At 44.8% G+C, this 14,487-nt stretch overlaps 2 protein-coding genes across 3 annotated transcripts; one reads left to right on the top strand and one right to left on the bottom strand.

The window, feature by feature from the left end:
* Position 1: 1 nt before the first annotated feature.
* On the top strand, positions 2–6,761 carry CCDC117 (coiled-coil domain containing 117). Of its 2 annotated transcripts, XM_063416115.1 has the most exons (6): positions 2–125; positions 242–540; positions 1,148–1,198; positions 1,545–1,778; positions 3,133–3,270; positions 3,805–6,761. In XM_063416115.1, the coding sequence occupies exons 2-6, from the start codon at positions 248–250 to the stop codon at positions 4,055–4,057; spliced, it is 969 nt and encodes a 322-aa protein (XP_063272185.1). In that variant the 5' UTR covers positions 2–125; positions 242–247; the 3' UTR covers positions 4,058–6,761. The 2 variants fall into 2 exon arrangements, with proteins under 2 accessions (XP_063272185.1, XP_063272186.1); XM_063416116.1 differs by lacking the exon at positions 3,133–3,270 and having other exon boundaries at positions 41–540.
* A 2,393-nt stretch (positions 6,762–9,154) lies between these two features.
* Positions 9,155–11,569, bottom strand: XBP1 (X-box binding protein 1). Its single transcript, XM_063416118.1, has 5 exons — positions 11,279–11,569; positions 11,099–11,195; positions 10,890–11,021; positions 10,250–10,413; positions 9,155–9,482 (listed from the first exon to the last, which is right to left on the bottom strand). Exons 1-5 carry the CDS (start codon positions 11,485–11,487, stop codon positions 9,293–9,295), a joined length of 792 nt encoding a protein of 263 aa, XP_063272188.1. The 5' UTR covers positions 11,488–11,569; the 3' UTR covers positions 9,155–9,292.
* Positions 11,570–14,487: the final 2,918 nt, after the last annotated feature.

Raw genomic sequence — 14,487 nt, forward strand, 5'->3', positions numbered from 1 at the left:
TCCCAGAGGTACCCGGTGCCCTGGACTACACCTCCCACAGTGCCCGCGGGTCCTTATCCGATCGCGGCGAAAGGCCTGGAAGGTCCCAGGCTGGAGCGGCGGCCGCTCGGCCCGGCTCGGCCCGGGTGAGCGCTGCGGGCGGAGGAGGTTTCGTGCGGAGCTCCTGCGGGAGCGCCTGGGGCAGGGCCGGAGCGTCGCGCAGCGCGGATCGCGGCGTTGATGTGCGCTTTCTCCTCCGCAGTAAGAAATGGCAGCGCTTGGCAGATCCTGCCAGGGCATCCCGGCGGGCCCGGCCGTGGAGCTCCCCACAGCGCCGGCCGCTGTCCCGGACCGCCACGGCCCTCAGCCCTTAGCCGGCGGCCACGGCCGCCTGCAGCCACCCGGGCTGCTCATGGCAGGGATCGGAAACGACGGCGTGGACGGATCCTCCGGCCTCTGTCTGCAGAGCAGCTTCGACCTGGCCTCCCTGGCCGCGCTCGGGAGCCACAGCGAGGGGCTGACGGTGGCCCCGGTGAGCTCCTTCACCAGGAGCCGCAGCCAGTAAGTGCCAAAGCCGCTGCCGGGGGCAGAGCGCCGGGAAACTGCGCCCGGTGCTCTGCGAGGCGCTGGGGTTTGTCTCCTCGTAGCAATGTTGCACTGGTAGGAGGTTAGAATTGTATTGTGCTCGGTTAAAACCTTGAAGCTGGCTGATGGGGGATGAAGGAGCCTTTTAAAAGGCAAGGAAGATGATCGAGTATATCAGTATCTTTGCATACTTTCAAACTTATTTATTTTTTTCCATATTTTTTCAGTATGTCCCTGTGATACAGAGTATTAAGAGACTCAAGCTGGGGCATGTGTTGATTCTTGAAGCATTTGAATTTTAGCAAAAGTTGGTCTTGCACCTTGTGGAAAAATAAATAACATAAAGGAGAAAAAATTAGCATAGAATTCTGTTCAGAGAACTGAGCAATTACAGCTGCCTTTGACTTCTTTGGAATAAAGTGGTCATTTATTGTCCCAAACTTCTACTCCCTTCACAGCTGGTGACTGTGACTGTTACTGTTACTATCAGGTGAAATTTTAAAAGGGAGAAAAATATTGTTTGAAGATATCAGTGTAACCAGAAGATATAATTTGAAGCTAAGTAACTGTTTTTCTTTTGTAGTGTCTCTGTGCGATGTGGAAAGAAGCATAAGCTAGAAGAAGAGGCAGAAGGGTAAATTAATTTGTCTTTTATAGCTTGAAAAATCCTGATTTGCTTTTTGTTTTGTATAAGTTTTGAGCACATCTCACCTACAATACAAACAAGAAGGAAATCTATCATTGTTTCCATTTGGAACTCTTCCTTTGAGTTGCACATGGGCCCAAATCCACTTCTATTAGTTAATTAATTGTGTGGCACTGATTTTCCTGAATAAGTACTCACATTTTACTAAGAGCAGTGTGGATTTATTTTCTTTGTTGAGGTTGCATTGCCATAGTGTGTCAATGCTGCTGAAATGCACTTTCTGTAGAATGCCACGTTTCTTTTTTGACAATTGTAAACTTCCTTTGTTTCCCAGCTGTCCTGTGCGGAAGAAGAGACTGACAGGAACCAAAAATTGCCCTTTGAATCCCAGCACTGAAGAATGGATTCTTTGTGCAGGTCAGCAGGCAGCTGGGGAGGTAGCAAGTCAGTATGGTGGCAGCGGTCCTGAAACTGCCATGTTAGAAATTCCCTGTGAAGAAATGGATCAGACAATGGGGGAACAGCAATGCGAGGTTGCTCGCAGGAAACTTCAGGAAATTGAGGACAGGTAAATGCAGGGATTGAGTAGCCTGGCTTTGCTGAGCTTTCCCTTTTTTGGTGGGCATTCAGGGGTAAATCTAGCACTGAGCAGTGGGATAACACTGCTGTAAGTCTGAGGTGAATCTTCTGCTCAAATGATTTAATTTTAGGCTACCTATGGTCCTGTGAGACTTCAGGCTGATCTGAAATTGAGGGTTCTAGAGCAGGAGATGCTGAGTAAATTAACACCCTGCTCACAATCATTATGCAGTTTCAATATACCATAATGGGGTTTAATGCTCTTCTGTGAGCATCCAGAGCTCAAATTGTACCATTTACCTGCACAGGCTTGAGCTCAGCTTTTTTTCAACCAGCTGCAGCTTGTTCTGTGATTAATATTTAAAATATTAAATGTGAATTTTCAGTGTTGAGAGTAGCATAAACCAGAGAGGTCTCTCTGCACATATGCAGTAAGGCTGAGATTCATCTTGGTGATGGTGTGATGTGGGGTAAAGGGGTGCCTATAGACAGTCTGCTGTAGTCATTTAATAAATTTACTGTGCATTCTGGCCCTTAAAAGATTTCTGGGAATTGCATGTGTATGTATCAGTTGATTGCAGTTGAGCTGATATTGGAAAATATCTAAAATGACCACTGCAGATGATTAGAAAAGCCAAAAATTACAGAAATTTTAAAACGAGATTTTTTTGTAGATTACTCCATAGATGATGCATAAGGAGAAGCAAGGTACTGTTAGACTGTTACTTTTTTTATGGGTAAATCAGAGTAGTGAAATAGATCTCTATGATCTGTCTGCTTTGGTCCTCTTGGAGGATTGTTCCCTGTTCTTCTCAGCTATGCTGCTAAATTTCCTGTAAAAGGTTTACCAAAAACAAAGGAGATGCTTCCATTTGTTGTAAATGCTTCAACAATTTGTGCCGATTAAATCTCAAACTGGCGCAATGTTGTGAAAAGTGAAGCACTGTTTTCAGTACCTTTGCAATAATTCTTAAAGTCCAGGTGAAACAACTGCATAGCTGAGACTCACTTGTGTAATGTGACTGAATTGTACAGTTTCCCTTGGAGGGAATTTGTTTATTTTCTCTCAGTGTATGTCTGCACTGACACTGCTGGGGTAACACAGGGGTAACAAAGCTACCTCAAGTACCAGAAGTGGCATTGGTGCACTCAAGTGGTTTCTTGAGTCCTTCTCAGGGTATTTTGGCCCAAGAGAGACTGGTGTTAACATGGCCCTGCTGCTTCTGGTACCCAGTGTAGGTCAGAGATCTGCACAGAGCAGAGCATGTAGATACTGTAGTCTGCAGTGGATGTTCCTGATAACAGTATGCTCAATAGTGTTTATCTTCCCCCTCCATTCCTAGGATAATTGATGAAGATGAGGAAGTTCATGCTGATGGAAATGTTAGCAATCTGCCCACTCTTATCCTGTCAGATACCCTTAAGAAAGGGATGAAGAGGGATTTTGGTGAAGTCCTGACAAAGAAAATAATAGAATCTATGTAAGTGCTGGAGGAAATCATGGTGCTATGTAGCTAACATGTGCAAATGAAAAGAGAGACCTCATTTCATGTTTATGGAGATGTCCTTGATTACTGCATGATGCAGCCAACGTTGTGTAACAGACCATTCATCTGGTTAAAAATAGGAAAAACTATACTAATGTAAAAAAGAAATAAGTGTAACTGTAGTGGTCATCAAGTATCTGGTTTGTATTCCTCATTTCTACAGAGTGAAATTTGTTGAGTGAACCACTGTGAGCTCTGGTTTTGTGTATATGAATTTTCAAAATGAGAAGATCCTGAAATGTGACCAACAGTGGTCAAGTTCAGTGCAAAAAAGAGAGGAAATACAGGGTTAGAACTAGAGATAATGGAACTAGTTAGGGAAGAGGAAATGTAATAGGGGGAGGAGGGAAGGTGTATATTTTCTGGAATATAGTTCTAGGCTAGCTCAAAGGATGAAGATACAGGTCTTCTGCATTTAATAACTGTTCTTGGAGAACTTAAATCTTACTGAAACTCTGTCCCTTCTAGGAGCCGTCCTTCTATGGAGCTGGTGCTTTGGAAACCTCTTCCTGAATTTATGACAGATAAACTGAAGTCTGTTTCTGTCAAGGACTTCAAACAGCAGAGTACAGAAGGGTGTCAAGCTAAGCAGCCAATACCAAGAGCTCCCTTTGACCCACAGACTGAAACGTTCCCTGGATCACAACAGACTGCCATGTCTCCAGATCCATATGCTAGTTTGGGAACATCTGGGTGTGCGGAAGAAGAAATGGAGTTGTAGATGCCAGATTTTAGACTGGAAGTGGTGAGCTTCTGATGCTTCTTGTTGATGTTTTTTGATTATTTTTTCTGGTTTGATGTGTGAATCTGAAGTTATATTATTTGTTTTGTTGTTTTCTTACTAACAGTTGTAAGCACACCACAATCATAGGGTGGCCACAAAACACCCTAAGATTTCTGTGTTCCAATCTGTTAAATATTTTTACTCTTATTGAAAACATAATTCAGAGGCCTTTGGAACAGGGAAGTAGCTTTCCAACTTGCTTAATGGTGGAATATCCTCTTAACTGCCCTTGGTAAAGTATAAAATCCAAATACTGAATGTAACTGTGGCTTGAGCCACACCTTTCTGTTACTGAGCCATTGAAACTGGTGCACATGCTACGCTTGGCCATTTGGTTTAATTTGAATTACAAAATGTAAAGGAAGAAATACCTTCAAATCTAGTCACAGATAGAAAAGCAATCCCTCTGGTAATACAGCTTTTCACAACATCTTATCTGTTTGGACTTGATGTAAAGTCAGATATAGAAATTATAGAATCCATGGGGTGGTAGGGAAGGAATGTCACTGCTGAGCTTAAGTCTTTTGCTTTGTAGAAAGTAAAGCCAGCACTTGCAACTTGCAGGATACCTGCTAACTGAAGTAATCTTTGGTTCATTGGCTTCTAAATATTTGTGGGTTTTTGATGTTCTCCCACAACAATGGAGGAAATTGATTCTCAGCAAAGAGATTCAGATTGTGCTGAGATTCTTTGTATGCATGGAGTTGGAAAGTCAGTTGAAGACAGTGAACTTCTGATGAAATGAAAGGCATCCATTAATTTGGATAAACATGAGAAGTAAATCAGATAACAGCGAGCTGCTTGTTCCCACTAGGAGGGTCAAATGCTGGATTATTGTGTGTACCCAAGTCCCAGCTCTTGGTGGTGAAGTAAAGGAGATGCCTGTCTTTTTCCTGAGAGAATCTAGATGTAAAATTTAAGCCACAGTATGTGCCAATAATATAGCATCACATTGTTTATACAGATGTATGCCAAAAGAATTTTCTACCCTGCGCAGGGTGCCAAGGAAAGGAATCCACAGTGAGCTATTGCTTGTACCTTTTCTCAATGCACAGCAGTTCTTATGCTTAAGGTTCTCTAACTTGTTTCAGGGTTTTCTCTTTTGTTCATAAGTCCTTGAGCTTTCTCAGAGATACTTGAATTGAGGCTTTTCATAAGAAACCCCTTTCCAAGTCATAGGTTCTGTTCAGTCCTACGTCCCAATCTGGTTTTGACATCTTGCTAACATAAAGGAGCAAGTACACAGTAACACAGTTACTCACGTAAGAAAATCTACTCTTCCTCTGCACAGCTAAGAGATAATCCTTGTGATAATATTTACTGTTGAATAACCCTAGCTGAAAGTTTAATATCAAGCTTCTCTTTTTGCAGTCATCCTTTATTTCCTTTTGGTTGTTCAAAAGATACCTGTTTGTTAAACTCTGTTTATCTTGCTGCTTCTGTTGAAGGTTGTCTGAAATTTTCTGTCTCTTGATAAAACATTTCAGAGCTTCACAAAAAACACTCCAGCATTTAATTAGGTATTACTCTGGAAACCAGCATATACCTGTACCATTCTGGAAGGTCAGTTAAGTTGAAGAACATGTGCAGCCTATCTTGCTATAATGCCTAATTTCATTTCAGGGTCTGCTATAAATCTCTTGCATGAACTGTGTAAAATTTCTTATGTATTATTAAGCTGCTGAACGTGTTTAAAACCTACAGCCTTTGATGTGCTCCAGTGCTTGAGTAGAACGTAAAGCAGTGCAGTTTGGAGAAGGCTGTAGTCACTGCAAGTGGAAAATGTGGAGCCTCCCAGTAAGTAACTGGTTTTCAGCTTGCTGGATTATTGTGAAAGTTCAAAGTTGGACATAGTTTAGGTGAAAGCTCTGAATCCTAAATGAACTGAAAAGAAAGGATGAACATTTCAAAGATGTGATGAAACCATCTCAACAACACTAAAGTTGCAACAGAAGACGTAAAAAAATGTAGGAGGCCTAAATACATCAAATGATGCAGTTTTCCTCTTCAAAACACCAAATTGCATATCAGATTTGCAGAGTAAGAAAATGTTGTAGATGGCTTTTAAGCATACTTTTTTCTTGCTAGGTTTGTACCAAAGGTTGACTTTCAGAGGTGTCTTTTCTCTTCATTCAATGCCAGTAGGGCATCACTGATCTGTTACCTGCCATCTAAAACAACTATAGTGGTACACTTTTGACAAAGACTATGAGATGGAGAAAAAATTATCTAAGGACTTGCTTTGACAGAAAACATTTGCTTTCATTTTTTTCACAATGCATTTCTGCCCTTATGATAGGAGACAGTGGAGTTGAGTTGCTTAAATTGATAGAAGAGTGGGCTAGAGAGGGAACCAAGTGACAGGAGCACTGAGCAAGATCCTTGCTACAGCAATCACTTGGAGAGGGTGACTGATGAGAGATCAAGCTGTGGGCATTTACAGACTTCTGTATTTGTGAGTTTCATTTGTTGTTGTCGTTATTAAGACTTTTATTAATGCTGTTCACAAACGGGATGGCAAATGCGATGCAGTATTAGAAAAAAAACTTATTTTGAAATACGGAAGATCCGATTCTGGTCTGTCTTCTCTTGGGACCAAATCACCCTTTGTATGTCAGTTTTCAATAAATTTTCTAAAGTATTTTTTAGATGACTGTTTCATTCCTGGTAAGAGTGAAAAAACCTTGGGAGCCTACATGCAGTCCTTCAGTGGAACAGTAAAATACTCTTGTGGCTTACAAAGATTAGAATTTAACTATGTTATGTCAAAGGCATGCCCCTTTTTTCCTCCACAGTATTCAGCAGGGCAGAATAAACCTGAAGCTGCCAGGAAGGAAGAGTTGTTTTTAAGTCTGTCATGATCCAGAGGCCTCTGACAAAGCAGTAGGGGTACCAAGAGGTGTTGCTCTAGTTTGTGTTTTCAGATCTTTCATTTTACTTCAGAATAATACTTAGAACTAAGCAAGCTAGGTATTCTTAAAGTTAAGGAAAGTTTTAAACTCAGATTTTAATAATTTTGTTGGAATGTAAGGCTTGGCATTTTTGTGTACCACCTTAGTGGACTTGATTCCAGCAGAAAATACTAGTGCTTATAGGAATTCTGAATGGTGGTAGGCTTCTAGATGCCAAACAAGAATTAGTTTTGTGCTTTTAGTGGAAGAAATGTCAAACTATTAGCAGCTTATTGTGGGACCCAGTGCTTGCAGTCAGTCAGGATAAAGCATGCCAGGATATAGCTGTTAAGTTGAAAAGGGAAAGCAAAACAGTGTAAACACCACATCCTTGACATTTCTGTCTCCTGTGCTTAACAAGGTTGAAATGTTAAGCACATCCTGTGTCCTACTGTGATGGAAAGGAGACTGTAACACAATTTTCCTTGGATTTTGTAGATGCTGAAATGGCTTGCTCACAGTTGCCAGGAGGGGTTGGGGCTCCTTAAAAGGGTGCTAACAAAACATAATGCAAACTACAGATCAAATCCTCACTTCTGCTTTTTTTTTGGGATTGCAACAATTTATTTGATATTCTTGCAGTCATCCCTATTTTCCACCTTCAACTTATTCTTCTCACTACTTGGATTTTCAATCTAAATTTCTTATACAGCACGGCTGTAGTCTTTACTTCTACCCACTGTTCAGGTAAAATCCTTCATTATAAGCTAGGTTACTCAAGCTTGTACTCCAAAGCAGTCCTGTCACCTTGAATGTTACTGACCAAAATATCTCAGGTTTTCTTTCCTCCCACAAAAAGTTATTTTTGTCAAAATTGAAAGCAAGACATGAAATAGTACTGAAACCAGGAACAGCTGTGCCAACACCTGCAGCAGCACTCTTATTTTCAGTATAAAATTTCTTCTGTCCCTCCAAGTGTTTTTAGTATTGTGATAAATACTGGAGCAAATGGATATGGACAATGAGAAGTCCTGCTGTGATATTTTAAATTACCTCCTGACAAGTCCATCTGATGCTTCAAGATTTCCTGTGGTAATACAGAATCTGCAACTGTTTTCACACTGTGTCTGCCTTGCACCCACCTCCCCTCAGACTGAGAATTCTGGACTGCATTACTGGCCACCTGGGTGCCACCACCGCCCTGACTTTTGCATATTAAGACTTCAAGCTCCTGCCACCTGCCTGCCTTACAGAGGCTGAAGGTTTTTCTCTGGTACCTCTGGCCCTCACATGAACCCTTCTGCCACATCCAGTGCCCCTAAAAGGGAACTGCTGAAGCTGCAGACACTATGAGCACTGCTCATCAATGTATGGCAGGATGAAACACCAAGGGACATGAACTTAAATTCTCCAAGGCCCAGATATTCCCCCCTCCCCACCGAGTTCTAAGGCAAAAAAGGGTCAGTGAGCTGCACTGCATTTTAATTGCACCAATACAGTTAAATATTAAATGGACAAAGCAACTCTACATAGCAAATGGAAAACAAGCATTTAGTGAAGCTGTAAGACTTAGAGACTATTAAGGTCTAGCCCAGTTGTCTATACATGAATATCCCACTTTAGTTTTTGGTGTTAAAATTTAAACCGGAAAACAAAACATTTTCAGGTTTTTAGAGAATGAGCAAGTTACTGAGAAACAAACTTGCCTCTCTCCTAAGCCAACACTGACTGGGGGAAGCCAGGGCAGGACAGGACACCCTAGGCTTTTTCATCCCATCACGCCATCGAGTAGCATGGGGAAAGATGAGAAACACTTTCTGAAATGGACTTGATTTTCCCCACATACACCCCAAAGGGGCATATGCTGGTGTCTTGCCAGGACAGTTATTCAAGGGGAGTTAACACTAGCAGGGTTAGACACTGATGAGCTGGGGAAAGAGTTCCTTGGCAAAGCTATCCTCCCACGCGTGGTCAGAGCCCAGCGGAGACGATGTATCGCTGAAGGGCGACAGGGATCCTTCATACCCAGAGTCACTACAGCCATCCAACAGGTAGCTTGAGGCTTCAAGGCTATGACAAGAAGAAAGCAGATGAGAAATGCCCAGTTCAGGCATGAAGCTGTCTACAGGTTCCTCCTTCACAGACACTGTGACCTCAGGGATAGCCTTGCCGTCAGATGAAGGGAGATTTTCTTCCTCAATTTTCACAAGCATATTGGTTTGGTTGCCCACTTCAACAGGAATCTCCACTACCAGGGGTTTTGTATACACGTGATCAAACCTTATGAGTTCATTAATGGCTTCCAGCTTAGCTGATGGGGACCCCAAAGAGGGAGACAGGGTGGTTGGTATGGAATTTGTTTCTCCAGAGAACTCTTCCTCCAGCTTTTCCAAGCACGTTGACTCTGAATCAGCATATTTGAGTAACATTTCTGGGTCCAGACCATCCAGAAAGCCCAATAGGAGATCAGACTGCAAAATGAAAGACAATGTCAGAAAGACAGTTTATTACTGTTACAGCCAAACACCAAATGTGTCATCTATTAACCCCCATGTGGAAATTAAGATACACTGATGCAATCACAGCTGTATTACCAAGAACATCAGCAAACACAGGGTTAAGGCAGTTACTTATGTTGCAGAAATTCACAGCATCTGCCGGAGTGGTAGGGACCACAGTAGGTCACATCTGGGCCAATTTCCCTGCTCAAGCAGAGTCATCATAGAGCACATGGCACAGGATTGCACCAGATGGTTCTTGGCTGTCTCCAGTGAGGGAGACTCCACACCCTTCTGGGCAGTCTGTTCCAGGGCACAGTCATTCTCTGTCTATAGCTTTTTGTAAGGGTACTGGCCATCCCCAAATAATTACACATGCTTTTGGGATTCACAGCCACTATTAGAAGCTCCTTGAGATCTCACACGTGTCAAGTACAAACACTACAGTGCCTGCTGGCTACACAGAGCACGGACCAGAACATGGCTGAGGCAGACCTGCACATGACCAAAGCTGTGGGGGCTGAGTTTTTTTATGTGGGTATTGCTGAACTCCTGGATTCACTGGATACAGCCTAACACAGCTGTTCTGAGCCACAGGTATGGCATTCCAAGATTTGGAAAACAAACCAGCTATGAATGGAAACCACCAAATGATTTAAAATCAGAAAGTTGTAACACTAGTCCTAAATCTACAGCAGTTCTGAATTTCACGGACAGTTTGTCCAGGACTGGATGCTCACCTCAGAGTCTGAAGAGTCACTGCCATCAGAATCCATGTGGAAAGTATCAGAAGTGGTGACTGCTGGGCCTGCACCTGCTGCAGAGGAACACGTAGTCTGAGTGCTGCGGACTCAGCGGACCCGGTCACCAATCTAATCTCATCCACCTGGGATTCTTTCACAACCTGTACCAAGAAAAAACTCTGTCACTGCAAATGTTCTGGCAGGTAGTACAGCACATAATCTTGACGATCGTAATTTTTCTGCAAAGGCTTCCAACACAAATTCTTTATTTGCTTGTTCTGTAGGAACCTGAAGGCAAGCCAATTTCCAGAGTTAGCTGAAGCTTCCCTACACTTGCACATTTATTGTTTGATGCTTTTAAATAAAAGCCTAACCCTTTCCACCACATCAGAGATGCACCTACATGACTGTAACAGTTTCTACTTCTATGACAAAAGGTAGAAAACCAGATAAAACTGTCTTAAAACAGCCTGGAACCAGTCAGCTTTCTACCTTCCACGTTACCAGTGGCACCCATTTCGACTTGGCACAGACTGAGTTTCAGGACAGCCTCCATATGGAGGACAAAGGTATTCCCGGCATATCCCTGCCCACAGCACCGAGGTTGCCCCGGGAGTGGGCGGTCTCGCCAGCTCACCTGGAACTCTTCGCACTCCTCCTCCGTCTTCAGAGCGTCTAAACCCAGGCGGCAGCGGAGCTCCTGGTTCTCCCGCGCCAGGTTACACGTCCTTTCCCGCAACAGCTGGTTCTCCCGCAGCAGCTTCTTGTTCTGCAAAGAGCCGTGAGGCAGGGAGGCCGCTCCATTCCTCCCGCTCCTCCAGCCCCTCATCTCCCCCAGCCCCTTACCTCCTCCTCCAGCTCCACCACCTGCTGCTCCAGCTCTGTCATCCGCGCCTTCTTCCTGTCGCGGGCACTCTGGGCCGCCACGCGGTTCTTCAGCTTCCTGCGGGGCAGAGCGGCCGTCAGCGGGAGATCCTGTACCCATCTTGTACAGCCGCAGCCCTCCCACCGCTGCCCCCCACCCACCTGCGCAGCGCCTTCTCCTCTGGGCTCAGATGCGTGAGCCGCTGCCGCTTGCGGGCCGGCTGCGGAGTCTCCATCCCCGGGAGGTCGGGGTCTGCTCCTGCCGGCAGGACAACGGAGAGATGCCGGGCAGCCGCGGGGCCGGGAGCCTCGGCCGCTTTGCTAGGGATGAGGAGCAGCCGCGGGGCCGCGGCACCGGGCAGCGCTGCCATGGCGGCACGGGAGGAGAGCGCACACGCCGCCCGGCGTCACCAGCGCGGCCGTCTGCGACCCCCGCGGCCCCGCCCGGATTTCTACCATCGTGGCTCTCGCTCATTGGCTGCGAGGCGTGACGCCACGGCCGGGAGAGCCCGTGATTGGCCCGAGGCCCCGAGCAAGGGGGGAAGCGAATTGCATCAGACAAGGGGGTTGCGGTCGGTGAGGCGTTGGAGCGCGGCGAGGGGCGGGGCTTTCGGGGGCGTGGCTTTGTGAGGGGCGGGGCTCGCAAGGGTGTGGCGTGGAGAATGGGGCCGTGAGGGGCCGTGAGGGGCCGTGAGGGGCCGTGAGGGGCCGTGAGGGGCCGTGAGGGGCCGTCAGGGGCCGTCAGGGGCCGTCAGGGGCCGTCAGGGGCCGCCGGGACGGGGACTGCCCAGGCCGTGCCCGCCCAGGCCGTGCCCGCCCGCGATGGCAGTCGCCGAAGTCGACCAGTTCCTTGAGGAGGCAGTGAACCGGGCCTGGCGTGGCGATGCAGCTGAAGTCTCTCTCTGGTCTCCTTTCCGGAGCCGGTCTGTCACAAGTAGTCACAAGCATAATCATGAGGAGCACAAGTGCCACGAATGGAGCTATAGCAGGTGCCATAAAAACGGGCTAAAAACGAGCTAAGAAGACTAAAAGGCAGCGAGGTTAGTGATTGATTAGTGGAAGTTGCAGGAGACGATGCAGAAATCCGTCAGGGGTGCCACAACCCTGCCTGCCCCCAGCCTGTTCTGAGAAGCAGCAGTGCCATGTGGGGAGGGAAGTGAGCGCTTCTCTGGTGCCTGACGAAGGAAATCACCCTGCTGTGCTGGGTTGGTGTCAGGTCTGATAGATCTAGGGCTCAGACAAAAGTTTTGTAGATAGAAAGCCTAGAAATACTCTGCCCATGGGAATGCAGGTGTTCAGCAACCTACCGACAGCAATGCACAGCCATGCGGGGCATCGGGGGTGTTTGAACTCTCAGTGCTCAGTGCCTGAAGCTTTCCAAGTTTCCACTTGTGACAGTTGCCAACGACCTGAATAGTTATGAAATGTCGAGACTTTGGCTGCTCACTATTATTTCTGAAAGCCATTTGTACATTGATTTTAAATTAGTTGAGATGTTAAACACTAAAGGAAAACATGAGCTTTAGAAGATCAAAGACACTGGTGTGCTGGTTTGGCATTACTCCAGCACTGGAGCTCTGCCAGGCTTTCATGATACAGAGAACAAACTGCATTTGTAAGCTTGTGTTTGTTCTTTTCTTATGCACTGCAGCATGACATTGAGCTAAGGCTGAAAGTTCATTTTTCTACTTTGACACCTTTGTGAAAAATATGGCAAATTTTCGATAAGCCTTTTAATCAGAGTGCAAAAAATTGTTTGTTCTGGTCCTGCTAAGCCCCTTAGATGCTGGCCAGTGAAAACTGCTTCTCTTTTGTGCGTCTCTTCTGGATTTGGACTCATGTTTCTTCTGTAATTCTAATTCCCAATTTAAAGTGTTATTGTTTTCTACCAAAATGTAGATTCATTATTAATAACTGCTTCAGATTTCAGACATCCATTTCCAGTTGCCCTTATTTGCCAGAAAAGTGTTGAACGGGGTGAACAGGGCTGCCTTACATTGCTGATTTGTAATATTTACAGCTATATTGGGGAGATCTGATTTATCATAATATGATTTATCATAAAGATATCCAGATCTCTTGGTATTATGACTGAAGAAAAATCCTAACCTTCTGTCTGCAGGTGATTTAATTTTCCTGTTTAATTCTCTGCGCAGCCAGAGCCCAAGTAAAGCTTCCTTTTGCAACAAACACTTGTGATCATGAATAAAGCACAGAAGTGCAGGCACATTTGTGTAGTAGTGGTGCCTGAGCTGCTTCACAGTGATGTGCAACCAACAAAAGTGGAAGCTGCCCTTGGCACTGGTGGTGTCCATTGTTACTGAATATAATAACAGCATCCATTAGCATGTCTAGTGTTGGCAGTAATAGCTAGCAAAGGAAGGGCACAACACCCTGCATTCTGGTCTTGTTGAATAGTTTTAGTAGTACTAAGACTACCCCTGGTGCAGTTGCTGAAAATATATTTAGGCTCACAAATATGTTACTACTATTAGGATATATAAAGTGTTTTATTAAATATATGGTTGAGTCACTGGGTAAAAGAGTGCCTAAGGAAAGGGCCAGAAAGCTGGTCTTACACTGTGACACTCTTTCAGGGAGTTTTAACAAAGAGGCTTCAAGTTTAATTCTGATTTCCACCTTTTTTTTTCCCTTCCCTGTTTACATATCCTGGTCTTTGTATTTTTCTTTTTGTCAGTCACTGGATTTAATCCTGTGATCCACGTGACTCAGGAATGCTTCTCACCCTGCCTTCACCCCGCTGGGGGGTTCAGCACTACCACCAAGGATGTGCCAATGAGGATACTCATTGTTGGCTGTCCTGCCAAAAACCACATTAGTTCCTGCTAAAATTGCTTTATGTTTTATGTTCCAGGTGGCCAACCCACCAGAGGAAATAATTTTGTTTGACGAAGGTGGAGAGGCTTTGCCTTTGTGTAATCTCAGATACAGAGAAAGAAATGTGTGTTGAATGTTATCTACACATGAAAAAAAGGGGAATAAAGGAGAAAAGTAAAATGGAAGAGGGGCGCGTAGAGAAAAGATTAACCAACAATCATAACCTGAGAAAGAGCTTGCTTGCCAAATGTGTGTCTGAAAATACTTGGAGGGTGGCCCAGGCCCCCAAGTTCTTGACAGCAGCTGGAGTGTTCCCATACCTGTATCAAGCTGATTAAATGAGAAGAGAACCTGTTTTGCAGGCTCAAACAAGGTTATTCAAACCCTGCAAACTAATTTTACTTATTCTTAAATTTTGTCATTACACATTGGGATTCAGGAGTGCATCCTTCAGAGTTTTAGTGCTCTCAGTTCTCAGTCTCATTGTGGCCTTCTTCTGTAGTGACCTCTTTGCATCACAGATTTTTTGGCAA

The sequence above is a fragment of the Prinia subflava genome, chromosome 19, assembly GCF_021018805.1.
Source record: "Prinia subflava isolate CZ2003 ecotype Zambia chromosome 19, Cam_Psub_1.2, whole genome shotgun sequence".
In the NCBI taxonomy this organism is placed as follows: Eukaryota; Metazoa; Chordata; class Aves; order Passeriformes; family Cisticolidae; genus Prinia; species Prinia subflava.

Excerpts from the sequence above, each read along its gene's own strand:
- CCDC117 (XM_063416115.1), top strand. The coding sequence starts at position 248 with ATGGCAGCGCTTGGCAGATCCTGCCAGGGCATCCCGGCGGGCCCGGCC. Across the intron at positions 1,779-3,132 it reads CTTCAGGAAATTGAGGACAG|GATAATTGATGAAGATGAGG; the intron begins GTAAATGCAGGG and ends CTCCATTCCTAG. Across the intron at positions 3,271-3,804 it reads AAGAAAATAATAGAATCTAT|GAGCCGTCCTTCTATGGAGC; the intron begins GTAAGTGCTGGA and ends TGTCCCTTCTAG.
- XBP1 (XM_063416118.1), bottom strand. The coding sequence starts at position 11,487 with ATGGCAGCGCTGCCCGGTGCCGCGGCCCCGCGGCTGCTCCTCATCCCT. Across the intron at positions 10,414-10,889 it reads AGGAGTGCGAAGAGTTCCAG|GTTGTGAAAGAATCCCAGGT; the intron begins GTGAGCTGGCGA and ends TTCTTGGTACAG. Across the intron at positions 9,483-10,249 it reads GTGACTCTTCAGACTCTGAG|TCTGATCTCCTATTGGGCTT; the intron begins GTGAGCATCCAG and ends TTCATTTTGCAG.